Source organism: Anastrepha ludens, chromosome 4 (assembly GCF_028408465.1).
Source record: "Anastrepha ludens isolate Willacy chromosome 4, idAnaLude1.1, whole genome shotgun sequence".
NCBI lineage: Eukaryota > Metazoa > Arthropoda > Insecta > Diptera > Tephritidae > Anastrepha > Anastrepha ludens.
In genome coordinates this window covers 60,517,331-60,539,296 of record NC_071500.1, presented here as the reverse complement: position 1 = coordinate 60,539,296, position 21,966 = coordinate 60,517,331, and the positions used below count along the sequence as shown (strand labels likewise).

Genomic DNA, 21,966 nt, shown 5'->3' with positions numbered 1-21,966 from the left:
CGAGATGCTGAGAAACAATTTTAAGGCGATTTACTTCGTCTTTTTTCGTTTAGTTCATTAGCCACCCAGGATATTCATTTTTGCCGCCAATTCACGATTAGTTTGGCGCCCGTTCTCCGCTGCGAGATGGGTCATTGACGTCAAAGTCATCATTTTTGAACTTTGCAAACCATTTCCGTGCTATAGACTCGCACGTCGCAAATGTCTCAGGCTGCTTCGACAGCTTTTTGACCTCGATGAAAAACAAAGAAGAGCAGGTGACGAAAACGTTGATTTTTTCCCCTCTGGGTATTCTATTTCTAAGCCTCAAAACTCACCTCAATATTACATTAAATAACTCAAAAATACAATTGGCATCGTTTTGTAGAGCAAAAAGCATTCTATAGATTGAATACCTACCTTCGGCAAGCAGCAAAGAAATCGTTGTAAAATAAAAAAAAATATAAAAACGCTATGAACTTATTCCCCACCCCAATAAGTAGAAATTGGTTTTCAAATGTTTCTAGGTGTCATTAGTTTTGTTCGCTTATGCGAAAGATATCCAAAATAGTAGGTCAACGTAAAACATTGAAAAATTTGCATAATTAATCTACTAGCAGTTGGCGTTCAAGAACTTTAACAAATATGTTCTGGAAAATCATTAATACTTATGCAAAAAAATTCTACCAAGCCCTCATTTTTGATATTTGCATATGGCCACAAAACTTATGTTTGCTAAGAGGGATATGGTGCAAGGAATCATTTACAACCGTCGAAAGATTTAATTGAAAGTGGAGAACTTTCGTATTATATTTAATAGAAATATTGTTTGATAGCTTTAAATAATGCCGTGATAAACTTAGGATTGCAACAAACTGGTAGGAAACCTTTAACCCTTTGCGATAGGCAAATTGCTCTGATGGGAGTATTAGCTAGTCGGAGCAAATTTATCCAGAGTTATTTGTCCCTTAGTGACTTAAACCAAATATGTGGGTGTTAGAAAACACAGAATTCATTGAAACTGGTGTATTGTGTTTAATAGAGATCTCAACTCTACTGATCCCGGAAATCTTTCCTTTCCTCTTAATGATATCTATGCGTCAGACTGGTGGCACCGACTTTTACCACGACTTGTCAATGCCGCAAGGAGTGCGCACATTCGAGCAGAGTGATTGGCAGATTTAAGCAATTCGAGCGATACCACACCAAAAATAATAAAAAGCCAATGTTAACCTAAAATCTAGTACATATTTATTTTTTTATTTTTATTTGAATACAAAAATTTTAATATACTCTGTGTTAATTTGTTTTGTATAAAATAACAAATATTTTACTAACAATGCGTACAATTATATTAATGTTAAAACCATAAGTGTTTAGGAATATTTAGATTGTAGCACTTCAGTGTTAATACTTTACATACATACTATTTGTTGCTTTACTATTACACACACATACATACGTACATACATCCCGTCAAAAAAGCACCGAGAATTAATTAATCAGAAAGTGCGTTCAAAGGAGTGACCAAAATTCTTGCCAGAAAATGAAACAATAAATAAAGAATATTACTTATAAAATATCTGAGAGTGATGCGGCAATCTGGTTTTCGCACCAGAACACACCACCTCTCACAAGGGAACGAATATCTGACCCAGAACTCAGCAGCTACCAGCGCGATCAACAACGTTTTTACCTCGCATAACTTTGGCTGGTTTTTTTCTCTGTCCTTCTACTTCCGCGGCAACCTTCTTCAGCCGATAGAAAACTTAAAAGTAAATTCCCGACGAGAACTGAAGTCGATATCGGAAAGTGCGTTTGAAAAATGTTTTGATGATTAGAATATTCGTTGGCGCGTATGAATTTGAAATGGGCTACTTCTTAAGTCATACAATAAATTTTGGAGGATAATAAATATTTTGTGTTCTATTGGCTGATTCCTGGTACTTTTTTGATAGTAGGTAAATAAAGGTTATATAAATTGTTAAATTACATTGCTTTTTGCATAAGTCTAAAACATAAAGTAATAACTTTTAGAAATATTTGTAAGTTTTTTTTCGGTATAAAACCTAAACACATACATATATAAATATATAGGCGTGACCCGATTGTACTAGAACCAAATTCAGAGAGCTGTAATTTTCGCTAAATCAATAGCTCTTTGTTGCTCATACTAAAATATTTTAAACAAAAAACCACGCCAAATAAGCCTTTTTAGCCCAAGAATTAGACTAAGTTGGACCGGAGTGTTAAACAAAATCACATAACCAGGTCACCAGGAGCTATTCAAATAATAATCGAAAAATACACAACATTTCAAACAAATTTTGCTCTTAGAACTACAGAATATCTTATATTAAAATAAAAATTGCACAAGCTTTCATTTACTAATAATTTAAAAGATTAAAAATCGAAAGCCAAAGAATTTGAGAATCAATTAATTTCCCTTATGCCTCTGATTACACAGGCCAACAACCAAAAAACTTGTTCGATAATTTTAACTAATTACTTTGTAATTTGGTGTCCTGATTACGAAAAAAATTATTAAAAAGTTATATCACCCATCAATTTTTCACATTTTACAATTAAATAAAAATAAAGTTTATGTACCAAAATGTAGAGGATATATTTCACAGTCCCTTTACAGAGGCGTTAGAGAGTTAGAAAGGTTGAATTTGCATATCTAAAAGTCTCCAATTCAAAACAGAATAACTTTTTTTATATTAATCGTAAAAATATTTCTAAAAAAGGATTTTAAAGCCGAAGACTAGTACTTTGCGATGCCGTTGTGGAAAATTAAAAAAAAACTTTACCTTGCTCAAAAAAAAATTAAAAAAATGGCCAAAATCTGCATTTTTTGACTATTTAACCTCAAATTGCCAAAAATCCTGACGTGCTGGAGCATTTTCAAGGTCATATTCGTTTTCAGCATAAAAAAACCTTCAAGAAACACCCATAGCGGTTTTAGAAGCTGTAAAAAAGCGAGATTTTGCAGGCTTGTGTTATAAGAGCAGGAGATACAGAAGTGCGAGTTCAAATACGCTCTGTGAAGAAAATATTAGTACTGCGAAGGCTTATTTGATAAATCTGAGAATAAATGCGCTCAACAAAGGAAGGAATGTCAAAAACTTCAATTCTACTATGTAAAGATTTTCAATTAATTAGTAAGCATCTAGCGTTCTAGGAAGGGATTGAATCCGCAAACTTCAAAGATTTAACAGCAAAACGAACGAAGGCATTTTGAACGCATTCAAGCCTTTTAATATGACAATCGCTATATGGTATCCATATGAAGGCTGCGCATTCCAGCGCAAAGGAAAGAGCACTGTAAGCAGAATCGAACTTTCGAATGAGGGATAACTCTATATTACTTAGTATACTAAATATGACACTACTAAGTATATATAAACTCAACAATAATATAATTGAAATGGCTGAGAAACAGAAATTTTTAGTGAAAAACAATTCCAAGATCAGTGATTTCATTAAGAATAGATAGGCATGAGTTACTATTAAAAAAACTATCCGGACGAATGTTCAGCACTTTAGGTACACAATTTTTTAATGAGATGGAAGATCTCAGCGCTATGAAAATCAGGAATCTTCTAATATCTTTTAAAAGTTCGCATGGGTTTTAGGGAGATCAGGATTAGTTCCCCATCCGGTATCACAATGGGCTGTGGTTCTGAGTGTGACCCATAGTAAACAGCCGCCAACCTAAACCTGACCTAACCTACCTTTAAAAAAATTTGTTAGAACTAAAGAACGAGGTTTAGAGAAAGGCACAGCAAACGTTTTTAGTACTTAAATGAAGATAAATTTTACAACTGCAAGCAGTTAAGGGTTTTTGAGATTCGACTGTAACTTTATTGCACCAGAATAACTCGAGATGGTATTAAAAAATTTTAAATTGTCTGCATACAAAAGAAATTTACTTATAGAAGTGTCCGAGTTATTGATAATAAAAATAATGAGAGCAAAAAACCTAAGATACTATCTTGAGGAACGCCGGACGAGGCAATAAAAGGGTGGCAAATAAACAAGTGATGTCGACAACAACAACAACAGAGAGTGGTATATATGCACGTATTTACACCATTTTAAGAAAATGGAATGAAATTCAAGCTAAATTGTTTGGAAATGAAAATTGAATGACCGACTGTGTCGATTGCTTTCAAGAAATCAGGGCACACAGTATCAATCTGAACACGATCATTAAAAGCAGGCATACAAATTTCTAAGAAAACTGTGAGATTAGTAAATTCCCATCTAGCAGCCATAAAAGCACACTGGCTGCTCGACAAACAATAAAGCGAACACAAATATTTAATTATTACGTCACCAAATGAGCTGATTCTTTCAAATACGCTAAAATAGGATAGCCTGGACTGGAACCCGCAAGGGATCAGAGGTCGCGGTCGAACAAAAAACACTTGGAGAAGGTCGATGCTGCGCGAACTAGCAGATGGCGACATATCATAGGACGATGCAAAAACAACAGCAAAGAACCGTGTACGATGGAAGTCTTGTCGAGGCCCTACGCTCCCGAGAGGAGTGAACAAGAAAAACAAAAATAGGATAGCGTTTCGCGGTTGTCGCCACCTTCTTTGTCCTCTCCACCGTGTTTTGAAACGTTGATAAGCTCACCAAAATGGATAAGCAAAAGCGGAGCAATTCTAGATAAGATAAGGTGAAAAACGGTTTAATTTCTGATGTGCTCGATGATATCTATTTTATGGTCCAGGAACAAAATAAGTAACCAAAATTGATAGAGGCATTAGCTTTTGGTTGAAAATCATCACCTGGATTCCCTGTTAATACGCAAATAGATTAGCCGCCACATGGGAGGCAGGAGTCTCAATTATAAATGCCTGAATTAGACTTTTTGGATTTGACGTAGAGCTAGAATGATTTAGGGTTACAATAGATATCATACGCAAAGTTACGAATAAGGTTACATTGAAGGAGTTCATCCAACGATTTAAACTTCTTTAAATAGTGCAAGTAGTTTCCACTATTAATAAGGGCACTGACCATCAGAATCTTTTAATAAATTTATTCCTCTAATTCTTTAGCTTCTTTAATTTGTTTTTATGTGAAATAATTTTAGGCATTTCTTACGCGTAATTGGTATATTCTAACAACAAATCTCATTCTAAAATTTCAAAACATTGGACAACAGCAAACAAAGACTACTAGTCTCCACAGCAAAAATTTCATTGTTAACAATTTCTAAGTTACAGTGTTTTAAGCAAAAGCTATGCCGTTAATTTTCAACAAAAAGCCTTTTAAAATCATAAAATTCAAGTTTACTAATATAAGAAGAGGTACTTGATTCATATCTGAAACCGACAAGAGATCGATGCATTTGCTATGTTAATATCTTTTATTGTCATAAACTTAAATTAAAACTCGTGGTTTTTGCGTTTGAAACGTTAAATAATAAATATATAAAATAAATTAAGTCAAACACAAATTGTCATTAATGAAAATTAGATCTAGAATTCTAAAAACCTGATTTCCACGTGGAATTCTAAGACGATAACATCACCCCATTTAAATTTCAAAAGTTATAGAGCAGAACTATATTTGAATTTGTGTCAACTTACATCTATTTATGACTGATTGAGTGCTTAGGGATAATTTTTATATAATATTATTCATCCCTACTACGTCACTTTCAAATTCTCTACTAATTTTATTAAAAAATTAGCTTTATTATTGTAATTTAAGCACCATAAAATCATGCCACGTCATTCTTTAATCTTATTTTAGCTCATACTTTTTCAATCGGCCTCGGATCCAATAGCAGTTAATACCAGCTCAAATGTTTCATAATCAGAGTTTGAACTACTGAGTGTTTTGGGTAGAGAAAGTGATAATTTTCATGAAGGTCTACATCCGAGAATGTCCAACAGAAATCATCTCAGCAACTCAAAATTTGATGGCATTTTTACAAAAATTCCGGCTAAGTCAATTAAAGAGCAGTTAAAGGCAAACAACCATCCACTTATGTTGCTATCGATTCACAATTTAACCCAAGAAAACCTCAAACTGGGATTTGAATTTAGCCAAAAAAGTATGTAAAATTCAAACAAAGTGAATTTTGGATTTTTTTTTTTGGGAAAAAACTATAAAATCAGCCAAAATTGCTCACTCTTTACCGTTGCGACGACAGTCGGGCCGAGGCTACCAGAAAGACCAAAGGCTGTCACTTCAGCTGCATTACTTATAATTTATGTAGTATATTTTATGCTGTTATAACAATACCATAGATTGTGGGTGACTATTCGAAACTCGCTGTGGGCATGAAACGCCAAAATGATAGAAAAGTTCTTCCTAATTAAAGATCTGCCATGAAAAAGCTCCTCATATAAAATAACCGTCTACCGCTTGGAGGTGGTATAAAAGTGAAAGATCCTCCATTTGCGGAACAATATCAAGACGCCCGCCTTAAATTAGAGGAAGAGCTGGGCTAAACATCCAACAAAGGGTGTTAGGGCCAATTATACATATACTACTGTGGGCAAAAAGTAAAGTGAATTTATTTGTCAAACTTCGCGGGATTAAAATTTTGCTCTAGTTATTTTTTTCATGAGTTGGCAGCACTGTTAATAACATCTGGGCCAACTTTCATGTGAATGTCATTATCAGTAATATGTTTACGCTTGTGTTTACCAAACGACCAAGAGTGCATTTTTCGATTTTTACAATGTCTGATTTCATTGAGCAGAGAAGTGCCATCAAATTTTGTTTGCGGAATGAAATTTCGGCTGCGGAAACGTTTAGCATGTTGCAGAAGGCATTTGGTGATTCGACCATGTCGCAGAAAAATGTTTATAAGTGGTATAAAGACTTCAAAGAGGGTCGAGAACGTGTTGATGACTTGGAGCGCTCCGGACGACCATCGACGTCAACAGATGCCCAACACGTCAATAAAGTGAAGGAGTTAGTGCTCAAAAATCGTTGGTTGACTGTTAAAGACCTTACTGATATGATCGGAATATCAGAAGGATCTGTGAAAACCATTTGGGCCTACGAAAAGTCAAATCTCGTTTGTGAAACAATGCTTTCAGACTATCAGGACAAGCTCAAATGCATCATTACGGGAGATGAGACTTGGATTTATGCTTACGACCCTGAAACAAGCGACCAATCAAGCGAATATCGTGCTAAAGGCGAGGCCAGACCGAAAACAGCAAGTCAAAGTCGTTCAAAAATAAAGGTCATGATGACAGTTTTTTTCGATTTTCGTGGTGTGGTGCACTATGAATTCCTTCCACCTGGCCAAACTGTTAATAAGGAGTATTATTTGAGCGTTATGCATCGTTTACGTGAAGCAATTCGTCTAAAAAGGCCAGAATTATGGGCCAACAAATCTTGGTTTTTACATCACTATAATGCACCGTCTCACACTACACTCGTTCTTCGTGACCATTTCGCCAAAAATTCCACGCATATCGTTCCGCAACCACCGTATGCTCCTGATTTGGCTCCGTGTGACTTCTGGCTGTTCCCAAAACTCATGAGACCACTCCGGGGAACGGTAAGCTCGGTAATCATGATATTCACCGCCCGCCGTAGTGATAACACTTGGAAGCATCGAAACTGCGCGTTATTCAAATTTCCTTTTTAAGTGTCGGAATAGATAAATTTCATCCGGTAATCTTATTTGCACTAACACGTTCGAAATTATATTAATTGTTTTGATATTTCGGAGCAGTTTGAAAAATTGTGATTTAAGATTTTTTTTAATAAATAATTATTTTTTAGTATCAGTGCAGCATATTTGTTGCCTGCGGTCTACTTCTTACTGACAAAACTATCGAAAAAACAAATCAGCGGTTCAATAATCCGTGTTACAATCGAATGTCATACTACAATTTTAATCGGATTAACTGTTCCGATTAGATCCGAATTGGATTAACGCCGCCGTCTGTCAATACGAGTCCATTCATCAAATTTGCAAACCTACTAAAACGTCATGGAAAAATTTGTTGAGCGTATACGCCACACCGAAACAAGCCCAAGCAACCAAATGATTTACTTATCTAATTTAGTGGTATTCCATAAATATCGGAAGCTTTTGCTAGTTCTAATAAAATCATATTAAAAAAAATTTCTTAGCTCAAAGTCTAACATTAAGGGAAAATAACCCAACGTCATGACGCGCGCAAACTACTACAGCAATACAAAAACAAAGTGGCGCAGAATTAATCACCATATGGTTGGATTTATAATTTTTGCAAATGGCGTCATTTGACAATCTTATTTGATACTTGTGAACTATACAGTTGCAGTATACAAACAGACAATCAATGGAGCGCTTAAAAGTCAAAATAAAGATTTTCATCACTGATTTTTTGCTTATTTAGTAAAACATATTCAACAACCAAACTGTTTAATGATGATTAATTTTGCGCCACCTTGTACATGCAAATACCCATAATTTGCTAATGTAATGATAGCAGACCATTTCCAGTTAATAGTAAATTGTCTTATAAGAAAATTTCGATTTGTATTAATTTGATATTAATTTTAAAAGTAATTTTTTACTTGGATTACCTTTTGCTATATGAAACCAGCAAATACAAATTTTAAAAATAAAAGTAACTGAAAAAAAATTCACTAGTTTTAGAAATATACAATTCAATCGTGCCCACCCTGTAATACATACTCTAAAATACATTATTTTCTGAACTAGCATAAGAATAAAAATATCAACATTCATGGGCACAGTTCCTTTTCTTTCCTTGCTCTCCACAAACTGTAGTCAGCGCTACATAAACTAGCTGTCAACTATGCTGTATCTGTCGTTAGCAAATACCAACCATACAAGAACCTAAGAACCGTTCTATTCATTCTATTATAGAGCAGAGTATCATACAGATTTATGGTAAATAGGAATGTCACCCTTATAATTATCACTAGAATACCTATCATCTTAGTACATAAATTAATCTATTTGATTTTCGTCAATGATTTAACTAACTCCGTCAATAACTTTAGCTAATATCTGCACTGTTATGTTTATCTGGGTCTCAGTTTTGTCTTAACTGTTGTATATCCACTTCTGCTATTGTAAAAATGAAACTTTTATGTTTCTTTGAACCGACTGACGCTATTGTTGCTTTAATCATGCGATATCAAGGCGCACCGCCTATCTACATACCACACGCAACAATATAAACGCCGCCACCACCCGTGCTAGTCAATCGATCCGATTCGTCTGCAGACGACTTCCAGCGCCGTCTGTATCACCGTCAATTATGTGCTCAATAAATGCATCCCATTTTGCTTGCCACTTTTGTAACGCCAGTTGTATTTGTTGTTCACTCAATGCACTGTAAGCCAGCGAATTGATCGCCAATTTCTTTAGCAAACGCAGATCGGCATGCGCCGAAGCGATACCCAAAAAGGCAATATAGAAATCGTGTGAGAGTGGTGTGGCACGCCAAAATGATGGATCGTCTGATGAGATAACCACCGTGTAGTTGCTGGCGAACAAATGAGAGCATGGATGATTACGATAGTCTGAGACAAGTTGTAAGACTTGATTCGAAATGGGATTGATCTCGACGGGAATGTTGCGTTCCTTCAGCGCCTGCAGAACGAGTGGATGTTTGGTGAGCGCAAAGCCATGACCAATACGCTTCGTGCCGAGCAACACAGCGTCAATTAAATTTTCATCAACGTCAGAACCGTACCAATTCGTCTCACCGGCATGAAAATAAAAATCGATATCATCAGGCATACTTAGTAATTGTGGAATGAAATCTTTTAACGGCCGTCCGAGTTCTTCTTGTCCAACCAAATCGAAGCCAGCAAGGAAGTCCGGATACTTGGCCTGCAAGTGGGGAAATGTTTATTAGTTCCATCTGAATGTGTAAGTAAATATGTATGGTAAGTCATGAAAATTAAGAAATAAAGCAATTAAGAACCTCGTCTCATTTGAAATGATGTTTTTTTGGTGTTTCTTTCTCTTTTATGAGCTTTGACATTTAAACAAAAAACAATTTGACAAAGTGGCGAGGGCCCTAACGCTCAATATTCTTATCTCTCAAAGCATTAATTCTAACCTTTATTTCAATGCAAATACGTATATATTCTTCAACTGTTGTTGGACTTGCTATGCGTAAAGGCGCATATATAATTTTTGAGCCAATGAAGTCTGGATAATCTTGCATAAACTTGTCCAAGGTCTCCTTATAAATGCGCACAGTGTCCAACTCGGTATAATGTTTGCCCTCCAAGTCATATAACTGTAACGAAAAATTGAACAATGAATAATAATGTGGTAAATTCTTAGCTCCTAGGCAAGATTGAATAAGTATCATTTCTTAATAAAGTCATTTGTCAGCGGGTATGTAAGATATATATAACTACAATATGTATATCGGCTCACAGCCAAAATGATGCAGCAATCACTCATAGCAACTTTGCCCTAGAATCTTGTAATTGACCCAACAATTTTTTTTTTTTTGCTATTTTTATTTAATTTGATATATTTTCCATGCTGAAGCTTGTCATCCATGGACGCACATCCTACTACAAGTCATTAATCAGTACCAAAAATTCTACTGCCAAATTGAAGTAGAGACCATATAACTAAGGATGGGAACTTCTGGAACACCAGAAGGATCATACCAGAAGGCACAAGTTTTGTTTGATAAATTCAGAGCTATAACTAGAAAATCCGAGCACCTTAGTCGAACCTGCAGAGTGTCTGAAGGAACCGGAGATTTGACTTTCGTTGCAAGTGATATGGATAGGTCACAAAATTAATTAAAAACGGAAACATTTTCGCTTCCAACGGGATAACAACCCGAAGTGTAAATCGGGGATTGTAGCGAACTGGCTAATTTGGAATTTACCCTCACATTGTTCAAAACACCAGCGCAATCGCCAGATTTGAATATTATTGGTCGATCGTCAAAATCGCGTTAAAAGTATAATGACAAAAAATACCTTCTGAATATGCTAAGAAGTTTTTAGAATCGGTTTTAAGGTAGTCCAGGCTATTATTGACAAAAGCGCATATCCTACAAAGTACTAAATTATTACTGCCTTAAACTTTTTGTGTTAGCAACTAAGTAATGGCGGATTTCACTCACAGATGGCTTCAGTTGAATTTTTAGGTTTGCAGACTTAGTACAAATGTAAAACAGATTTTGTTATTTGATAGTTGACAACTAATCAGTAAAAAAGGTTTTTTGATCGGTTGCGTAGTTTTCGTTTGGCGTTCGTTGAAAAATGGAAAATCACAAGGAACATTTTCGCCATATTTTGCTTTTTTATTTCCGCAAAGGGAAAACCGCATCGTAAGCTCATAAAAAGTGCTGTTTATGGTGACGAAGCCTTAAAAGAACGGCTGTGTCAAAACTGGTTTGTGAAATTTCGATTTGCTAAAGGAACATAATGAAAATGATCCATTTTTAAAACGACTGATAATTGTTTACAACAATATCAAGCGGAAAAGATCGTGGAGCAGGCCAGGTGAACCAACTCAAACGACATCAAAAGCTGATATTCTTCAAAAGAAGGTTTTGTTATTGCTTTGGTGGGATTACAAAGGAATTGTCTATTTTGAACTTTTACCACTCAACCGAACGATCATGTCTGATGACTACATTGAACAACTAACGAAGTTAAACAATGCAGTTGAAGAAAAGCGCCCCGAATTGACAAATCGAAAAGCTATTGTATTCCATCATGACAATGCAAGGCCACACACATCTTTGGTCACTAGACAAAAATTATTGGAGCTTGATTGGGATGTTTTGCCATATCCATCATATAGTCCTGACCTTGCACCATCTGATTACTTCTTGTTTCGATCTTAACAAAACTCCTTGAATGGTAAACATTTCAATAATGATGATGATGTCAAATCGTACCTGATTCAGTTTTTTGCTAATAAAAACCAGAAGTTTTATGAACGTGGGATTATGATGCTGCCTAAAAGATGGCAAAAGGTCCTTGATCAAAATTGGCAATACATTACAAAATAAAGTTATTTAGTTCCATGAAAAAATTACCTTTGATTTGCTAAAAAAAAATCTGCATTACTTAGTTGCCAACCCAATAGTTATAAGCAACTTTTTTTAAGGCCGCATAATTTTGGCTATCAGTCGCTGTATACACCCGTGGAACCCAAGCCCACCTTGTGATTATAAATTTTGCCATTTAATTTTTTAAATTAAATTTCAATTTCAATAAAAATACAGTTAATTATTTAATGAACGCCATGAATCAAAGCTCCACATTTTTTAAGAAATTCAGAAAAATTCATGAAATTTTCATCAAAATTTTCGGGTTTGAGACCCCGAACATAACACCAAAAGATAAAAAGAGTTTTTTCTAACAACGATCGCCCCCTCGGCAGGCAATAGCAAACCGTCGAGTGTATTTCCACACCGAAAAAGTTCCTCATGAAAGTCTTTACAGAAGTATACCTAATATTGAGCAGTCCCACACATCAAAAATTAGCTGGTTCTTAAGTTAAGTTAATTATAATAGCTGAGCTCCTCGTTTAATTTATGACATGAACTAAGGCTCAACACCCATTAAAAAAAACACACTTTTCTATCAATCTAAATTATTGTTTACCCAACTTACCTTCGGCAGTGTGCTGCGGAACTCCAAATACTGCACGCCATCAGCACGAAATTCCTTCAACGCATTGTAGTAGTAGTCCGCCCACACAGGTGCGTAGGTCACCAAACCTTCCAACAGCGAAAATATCTCCATAAAATTCTCCCAAGCCTCGTTATTATCTAAAAACTTCTCTTTCGGATACAAAGTGAAACGTTCCCGCAAATAATCATCCACCGCTGACGCACCTTTTCTGTCCCGCATTTCTTCCAACAGCGTCCATGTGCAATTCGCGTTTTCAAGGGTAAGCGTTGGCTTTTCTTTGGCGAAAATCATTGACACCGCTTCCAAGGCCCCACTACGTTCACAGATCCACAAATTCTCACGATAAGTCAATTCAATCAAAAAATCCGTACTGCACAAAGCAGTGTCGTGAGCGTGCAACACACCACCTTTCGGCATCGCTTGCAGGTAGGTGAATAGCGGTGTCTTACTGATTTCTTCCAAGACGCTAAAGAAATGTTTCGAGGGTTTGAACAGATGCGGCGTAACCAGACCCTCTTCATACTCGTATGTTTTTGCTGCCATAATGATTTGATTAGCAAGCAACTCACGATCGTTCAACTCAATTTCAGCTCCCACTCCCTTGGACTCCTCATAGCGGAAAAACTGTGAACGTTCGGTATCGTAAGCTTCTGGTGTGGGACGATTGTTACGTATACTACTGCCATCTTGACGATAGGGGACATATGCAGCCAAATGTGAAGCGGCCAACTGGCTGCGTGAGTATGTGCGCGTGAAAAGAACACTAAATAAGCACGCGACATAAGCAAGGCGCGCACAGCGAGACATCTTGTCAGTCAATGTTGAACGAAACGCTTCAAACTCGAAAAATTTGGCTTTGTTGAGAAACTTGCCGCTATTTATAACTTTAGCGCCCGGTTTGAATGCCAATCGAATGCAAACTGAGAATGTAGTTAGTGCTGCTCAGGTGCTACGATAATCTGCAAGGAAATAAATTTTGTTAACATTTCCAAAATTAATCATCTTTTGACTTTATTTGACAGCTTATCAGCGAAATCGCATAAAGGTATTTTTCGCATCAATATTTCAAGTATTAATGAAAGATATTGGGGGCTAAGCAGAGGCTTTTAGTTGTAGATAAGATAAAAATTAGTTATACTCGGGCAAGTATACTTATTTAATAGTCCATTATAAGTTCCTTTTTTTAATCTTAAAGTGGTTTCCATTAATACTTAGGGTGAATTAGATAGCACTGCGACCATGTGCTTGAGCGAAAAGATCTCAGAAATTTAAAATTGACTTCTGATAAGGTGAATTTTATGTACATACCTACAGTCTGTGTACTGGAAGCGCGACCGGCAAAATTCAGTTATACAAAAAATTAGGGGCTACCAATCATTCTCGCAATACGCGTTGGGCCAGGTGTTAGCTTCGCGAGAAATTTAGAAAGCGTACGTTGTTTTTACAAAATGAGTTCCGCGTATGAAGAACGATTTGGTCCAAAAATGTCACGTGTACCTGCAGCAAAATATTTGAAGAAATCGCAGACGTTCATAAGTGAATGGCGGCAATGATAGACCGAAGTTAAAAACGTCGCCGACTTCCGCGGACGTGGCCCAAAACAATCCTCTCCAAAGCAAGATCAAGCAAGCTGAAGATCATTGATTTATTTGCGACAAAACCGAACTTATGGTGGGGTGAAGCTAAAGCAGTTTTATTGAAAAGTAGTGTTAATATATCCAAAGACACGATTCGAGGACGTTTACAAGCAGAAGACCTCAAACTCCGGAGCACATTGAAAACGTCAAAGAACTGTTGAGCATCCAGTTAAGGGGTAGTCAAAATTTTCAAAAAACTGTTTTTTTTTTTTGCATTTTCGTAAAGTATAATATCTAAAAAATATTGTGTGGAAATTTTATGTGAATCCGACAAATATTGTACATTTCGAGTTATTCAACAATTAACAAAGGGCGCTCCGGAGCTCGAATGCAAAATTTTAATGCGTTTTTCTCAAAACTATGTTTTTTGAACTGGTGATCACTGTAACTTAAAAACCGCTTGGTTGATTTTAATAAAATGTATACTGCTTTTGAAAAACATAAAATACTTCTGCCTGATCGAAGGATTTTTTTTTTAATTTCGTTTTTTTTTTACAATTAATTTTCGGTTTTCTTCTCGAAAATCTGAAAAATATTTCCTGATTCCATATTGTTGATTTTGAAACAAAAAAAAATAAAGCTATTAATAAAACTAATTTCTCTTGTCCGATTGATTTTAGATGAATCTCCAAGGACTTGTGATAATTTTTACAATTATTAATATTTTTTTTTGAAATTTTGCTAAAGTCAAGTCGATGATGTATTGATGAATTAACGCTCTGTTTTTATTTTTGTAAAATACAGCAATAAACTAGCAACAAAAAATAATTGAAAATCATCATTTTTTCGGGCTTCTGACTACACCTAACCCCTTAGGGGTCATGTTTTGGGTTGCTACTCCGAAAAAAGATTTGGCCGTTTATTTGTATTGACCGCCAATTTTAATGCAGTTTTGTTAAATAAAATTTACCAAAAGCATTATTTTTGTCAGCTGTGAAGATGTTTGGAAGAACTAGCTAAACTTGTATTTTACAAGAAGACAACCCAAGCCCAACCAATAATCCCAAACATCGAGGCCAAAGGTGTATATGTTGAGTGGAAACAGCAAAATGGGGTTGAAATGTTAGATTGGCATTAACAGTCGGCCAATACCAAACCTATTGAAAATGTCAAAAAGTTATCAAGGCAAATTCGGCTGATTTGGAGCCGATTACCTACATACAAAGTATGACTCGAAGCTGTGAAGCTATTAAGCTAATATAGGTTACTATACATTTTATTGAATATATTGCGTATAATAAATATTATTTGCCCATACAATGCAGTTTGTTAGAATCGAATTAGTCAAATAGCTTCCAAGTTATGGCGGTCAGGCTTCTATTAGACAGACCGCACATGATCGAAAATGACGAAAGCAAAATTTCGACTCAACAAAAAACAAAATGTTGTATTTGAAAAATAAGTGCTAAAGTCAGATTTGGCAAATTCGACGTAGAATATTTCTTGAAACAAAAAATACTGAGGATGCGTTAGAAAAATAACGCTATGAAGGATTTCTATCTGGAGAGCCAGACCAAAGCAGAATCATGGGGATTATCGCTTTGCTGTTGCATTCGATTTTGTATTGGGTTCACAAACTACACACATTTCTTTGGCCTTGGACGTAGTGACACTGAGAATTGAATCGAATTTATCTATTTGGTACGCTGGTTGGCTTCACCAAGCTCGAAACCGTCAAAAAAGCTATTTTTGAAGCGATATAGTTTTATAAAGTTTAGTTTTTTTCTAATAGCGGTCCCCCCTCGGCATGCAATGGCAAACCTTCGAGTATATTTCTGCCATGGAAAAGCTTCCCATAAAGAACAGCTGCCGTTCGGAGTCGGCTTAAAACTGTAGGTCCCCCCATTTGTGGAACAACATCAAGACGCACACCGCAAATAGGAGAAGAAGCTCGGTCAAACACATATAATGGGTTTAAGCGCCGATTATTCATATGCACATATGTTTATTTAATGCTTTGCCCGTCTTTGGCCGGATATAAACTCTGTCCACTCCGGCAACGTAAAACCGAATCTCGTGGGATCAAAGGGAAAATAGCCAGAATTTTTTCTAGTATTATAAATAAACTGGCTTTAACCCGCTCGCGTAGGAGTAGTTTTGAGGGATTTAAGATATGTATATAAAAGAATTACAAACAATAATTTCATAGAAAATAATTTTTTATTAATAACCAAAATATTACAATACAATACTCGGCATCCGTTGTTATGACTCGTTGAATAAAATCAAAACAACCAATCAGAAAAATATCAAGCAAAATTATTTTTATTAATTTTCTATCTCAAACCGTTTTTGAACTTTGCATTTGGGTCATAGTTGAACAGCTTATGCGGATTATGAAGTCTAGAGTGTGCTATAAATAGTGGGAAATAGGAAAAACTAAGATTTTTTAGATTAAATTTAAGCAAATATTCGATTATTAGTGACGAATGAGAGTGGTGGCGCGTCCTGGGGGCTGTGTGATGGGAGTTCTATCGTGAAAAAATCCCTATAACCTTCATTGGGTGAAAATATGAATGGAGAATAATTGGAATAAAAATAAAATCGATAAAAATAAGTAAATCGACATTTTCTCACCACCACAATGCACTTTACCACATGTCTCATCTTGCAAGCGACTATATGACCAAAGCGACTTTAGTAGCGTGAAATCATAATGGCACCTGACATACCCCGTATAATCTTTATTTACCGTTTCATCTGTTTTAGAATTTTGACAATTCCTCTGAACGGACTTTTTAAATTATCAATTCTCAGCACTTTTTGACGGCACTACACCACCAATCTGACGACAAATACAACCTTGTCGATGCTGTTTATACTTCAATGTTATTCTCTTTAAAATTTCTACGATTCCTATTGAGAAAGGTAAGGGAATAGATGTTACTTAACTAAAAGGAATATATAAACACCATTTGACCAAGACAACACCAATACAATTTTATTTGTGATCATCACCGTAACTTGCAAACTACGAAATTTAATATTTTTACGAGATATACATTTTGTATGTGCAATTCAATCAAGACTCAACAATGCCGGCAATCCATTTCTCCCACCTATAATTCCATTTTTCAAATGCTTCCTCCCTCTCAATCGGCCGAAATGCACCGTAAGCAATGGAGTTCCAAGCCAATTGCTTCAACATGCCAAGATCTGATTTCTGCGACGCAATCACCATGAATGCCACATAGAAGTCATGCGACAGCGGCGTGGCTTTCCAAAACGATGGATCATCCGAAGCAATTACAACCGGATAATTAGACGCAAAAAGCACTGCACCGGGATGTGTACGCAAATCGCTAACATACTGCAACACCTGATTGGATATCGGATTCACTTCAATGGCAATATTTTGTGAGCGCGCTAAACGCAGCACCTCAGGATGCTTTAGCAGCGCCAGACCGTGACCAATGCGTTTCGTGCCGAGTAGTACAGCGTCGAGAAGATTTGCATCGGTATTTGTGCCGTACCAATTTGTTTCGCCGGCATGAAAATAGAAGTTAATTTCATCTTGTACAGCAAGTAATTCACGAGCGTAATCGCGCAACGGCCGACCTTCATCCTCGTAACCAACCAAATCGAAGCCAGCAAAGTAGTCAGGGAAGTGAGACTGCGAAGAGACAAAGCATATAAATGAGAGCGGGTAATTTTAGCGAAATTGGATGTAGCATTCCTGCTGATTTGCTTCGAGCTTCAATCAGCAAATGCCAATTTACCAACCTTTAGCAATAGCGCATTGCCCAAATACTCGACAAAACGAGCGTCGCTAACTTTTCGCGTAGGTGCATAGATCAGACGCGAACCAATCCAGTCAGGAAACGACGCGCGAAAACGTAACCCAGCATTGCGCATTGCGAATGTCGTATTCAAAATAGTATAGTTGCCGCCAACCAGATCGTACAACTGTCGAGCAAGAGAAGCTAGAGTGTCGAAGAAAAGCGATTAATGGTATCGAACTTACTATTGGCAACACAGATCGTATTTCCAGATACTGCACGCCATCTGCATGGAATTCCTGCAACGCTCTATATATGTACTCCTCCCATATAGGCGCATAAGTCAACAGCCCAATAACAAGCCGGAATATGCTACGAAAATGCCTCCATACTGCATCCTCATTTTGAAAGTGCAACCGCGGGTACATAGTCAATCGCGCCAGTAACTTTTTATCAACAACATCACTCTGCTGGCTTCGTCGCAGATCACTCAAAAGCAACCACTCACAAGTCTGTTCGCGCTGCGGTTGCAACAAAGAGAAGCGCAATTTCTCGTACTCGTTTGTCTCAGTTTGAGATACACAAATCCATAAGTGCTCACGATATGTCAGCGATAGCAAGTAATCACTGCTACATAGCGCCATATCGTGAGCATGCAAAACGCCGCCCTTTGGCATAGCTTGCAAGAGCCGAAAGAGCGGCGTTTTGCTAATTTTCTCATATGAGTGGAAAAAGTGTTGCGCCACCTGAAAGTGACTTAGATTTTTCATACTCATCTCTAATTCATATTTCTTCTCCAACATAATCAGCTCATTGACCACTCTTTCATTAGCGTTAAGCCACACGTTTCCACCGAGTTGTCCCTGTGCCTCCTTCTCCAATATGTTGGCGCGCATCGTTTCGTAAATACGCATACGTTCCGCGAGTGAGGTAAAACTATTCAGTGCCGGCAACTGTAACAGCAGCGCGAGTGCCAAACAATTCGCCAATATCAAAAGTATGGCCAGATTTCGAATCCAACAGAAATTGGCCATCGTCGCAATTGCTCAACCGACACTTACAAACTGACTGAGCTTGGGTGAGTGAGCTGAGGTTATTGCCTAGCTCGTTCTCAGAAATTTTTCGACTTATACAAAAATACTCTGTGTGTGCTCGCTAATTGTTAAATCTGTAAGAACAAATCGCTAATCAGTATCGACTTGACCGTTGCTGTGTGTGGTTGTTTTCGTCGCTAAGCTCTCTGAACGAGGTTCGCAGATCTTTTGCGTCTAACGGATCTGGGTAGCTGCAGGAAGCGCACAGATATGTGCCAAAAGTTTGCAACATTTATTATTTTAACTACATATAATTTGCACGAGCGGCTGTCCTTGTTTTTTTTTTTTAATTTTTCAGAAATATTAGAAAAATTGTTTTGGTTTACAATATGAAAAAATTTATTAATATTGAAGGAGCTGGCACTCGTACATACGTACGAACATATCGAAATGGGGAATCGATAAAAGAGTTTCCCTGAACATGTTAAATAATACTGGTAAATATGATATATGTATATAAAGGATTTTTCAATTGGCGCGGGTCGATTTTGGCGCCCTGTGGCAGCTATTTTGTTTTGGTGACATCAATCAAATCTTTTGTTTATTATTCAGTTGTTTATGCCAAATCATCATGGCAAGTTACACGATTGAACACCCCGTTCAAATGATAAAACTTTATTATCAAAATGAGTATTCATTAACGCAAACGTTGCGCGCATTGCGCCCATTTTTCGGTAGACGTGGTGGCCCTTCAAAGTCGACTCTTCAACATTTGGTGGCCAAATTTGAGACGACTGGGTCAGTAAACAATCAGCCAACACCCTTACGTTCAAGGAACGCAAGATCAGCCGAGAACATTGCCGCGGTCCGTGAAAGTGTACAGCAGAACCCGAGGCAGTCTATTCCTCGCCGTGCACAAGAACTTGGCCTTTCGCAGACTTCAACTTCAACTTGGCGAAGTTTGCGTCGGGACTTGGGCCTACACCCGCACAAGATCCAACTGACCCGGGAGCTCAAAGTTGATGACCATAGACAACGCCGTTTGTTCGCTGACTGGGCTTCGAATCGTTTGGAAGAGAACCCCAGTTTTGGGCGAAAAATCATCTTTAGTGACGAGGCGCATTTTTGGATAAATGGCTGTGTTAATAAACAAAATTGCCGTATATGGGACGACACCAATCCACACGAGGTTCACCAGGAGATAATGCATCCTCAAAAAGTTACCGTTTGGTGTGGATTTTGGGCCGGCGGCGTCATTGGCCCGTACTTTTTTGAAAACGACGTTGGTGAGGCGGCCACCGTCAGCAGCGAGCGCTACACAACGATGATAACCAATTTCTTATGGCCCATATTGAACCATATGGACCTAGACGACATGTGGTTCCAGCAGGACGGCGCTACGTGCCACACAGCAAACGCCACGATTAACATTCTGCATGAACGATTTGAGGGTAAGGTTATCTCTCGCAGGGGTGATGTGAATTGGCCACCAAGGTCATGCGATTTGATCCCGCTAGACTTTTTCCTGTGGGGTTTCTTGAAGTCTCAGGTCTATGCAAATAAACCACAATCGACCGATGCTCTAAAGGTGAACATAACACAGGCCATCGCTCAAATTCAGCCGGATCTATGCGGAAGAGTCATTGAAAATTGGACCACTCGGATCCGTTCCACCGTAAGAAGCCGAGATGGGCATTTGAATGATGTCATATTCCACACTTAATGGCATATATGCGCCTTTCAAATAAAAAAATAATTTTGTCAATAACTCACACAATTATTTCATTTCAATATCTACCCGCCCTTATTGAAAAACCCTTTATAAGTACAGTGACGGCCTCGGTAGTCTACCGTAAGTGCACTAGCCTGCCAACCCAGAGGTTTTCCAAATTTATGTACTTTCCCTGTTTCAAAAAAAAACCAAAACAAAAAATTCCTCCAATTCCATTCCTCAACCCCAAAAACTTATCCTTTCCATACACTTACTCCCGCACAATAGTCTGCGCATTATTTGCATTGCATCGCTAAAAAAAGCAAAAAATAAAGAAAAACACACAGTTATATATTGCATCAGTGGCGCCAGCAAGAGGAAACGGGCGACCGCGGTAATAGCGCAGGCACACGAAATTTAGCGAAGTCCTCAACCATCTGTGCGATCCTTCTGCCAGAAAAATTTGACACACAGATGGCGTTCCAATCAATAAGAAGGCGTTGTTCCTAAGCAACGACAGGTGGGCATTCCCGCCACTTAGGACTGGTAGCGGCAGGCTAATCACCTACCTACCGAACACAAGACTGAATCTTGTCGAGGCCCTATGCTCCCGAGAGGAGTGAACAAGGAACAAAAAATATATAAGTACAGTGCATTGCAAAGCGACTTATTGACTAGTTTTGATAATTTATTCGTCAACAAGTCCTTGTGCTACAGTTATTTAGCGCACTATATTTGCACGAACTTGAGGTCCTATACACCGATGAAAGAAACAGGAACTGGTGATGATGATTTTGTCGAAAATCAATGATGTGAGCCCTAAAAACTCAAATCATTTACTCGTACACAACATCTTGTAGATCGCTATAGGGCTAAACGCACGAATAGTTCATAGAGTATGGAGTTAATGTATTTGAGTATTGACGAGCGGCATCGGTTGGATATACCACTCTGATCAAATAGTTCTCGGAATATATTCAGAAAATGCAAAATACAAGTTTAGTCCTGAAAAAGTGATATTAGTGCCCTCAAAGCATGAGGAATCAACTGCAACGTACTTATGCCCGCGTTTGATTCAACTCTCGAAATATTTCTGTAACTCTATTTTCAGTATAGCCATCAGAGCCGCCCTCAATTTTTTCATTACTTCCTTTGTTCTATTAAAACGCGTTCTCCATATTGGTTTTCCAACTCGATCGAACAGAAAAAAGTGGCAGGGAGCTATATCTGGTGACCTCTATGAATGG

At 37.4% G+C, this 21,966-nt stretch overlaps 2 protein-coding genes across 3 annotated transcripts in view; both read right to left on the bottom strand.

Annotated features, from left to right (window-relative positions):
* Positions 1–1,802: 1,802 nt before the first annotated feature.
* The window catches only part of LOC128862584 (adenosine deaminase 2-A-like), a 77,991-nt gene continuing 57,827 nt past the window's right edge, over positions 1,803–21,966 (bottom strand). For both annotated transcript variants that reach the window (XM_054101306.1, XM_054101307.1), the window contains exons 2-4: positions 12,598–13,577; positions 10,059–10,241; positions 1,803–9,826 (exon numbers count right to left, since the gene is read on the bottom strand). In XM_054101306.1, coding sequence (XP_053957281.1) covers positions 9,191–9,826; positions 10,059–10,241; positions 12,598–13,425 — 1,647 coding nt within the window. In that variant the 5' untranslated portion in view covers positions 13,426–13,577 and the 3' untranslated portion in view covers positions 1,803–9,190. The remainder of the gene's footprint in view (positions 9,827–10,058; positions 10,242–12,597; positions 13,578–21,966) is intronic.
* On the bottom strand, positions 17,170–19,369 carry LOC128862585 (adenosine deaminase 2-like). Its single transcript, XM_054101308.1, has 3 exons — positions 18,220–19,369; positions 17,979–18,161; positions 17,170–17,868 (listed from the first exon to the last, which is right to left on the bottom strand). The coding sequence occupies exons 1-3, from the start codon at positions 19,006–19,008 to the stop codon at positions 17,278–17,280; spliced, it is 1,563 nt and encodes a 520-aa protein (XP_053957283.1). The 5' UTR covers positions 19,009–19,369; the 3' UTR covers positions 17,170–17,277.

What these genes read in the sequence shown, in the direction of transcription:
- LOC128862585 (XM_054101308.1), bottom strand. Translation starts at nt 19,008, where the DNA reads ATGGCCAATTTCTGTTGGATTCGAAATCTGGCCATACTTTTGATATTG. An exon ending in TACGATCTGTGTTGCCAATA is followed by an intron (nt 18,162 to 18,219) that starts GTAAGTTCGATA and finishes CTTGCTCGACAG; the next exon opens with TTGTACGATCTGGTTGGCGG. An exon ending in GCAATGCGCTATTGCTAAAG is followed by an intron (nt 17,869 to 17,978) that starts GTTGGTAAATTG and finishes GTCTCTTCGCAG; the next exon opens with TCTCACTTCCCTGACTACTT.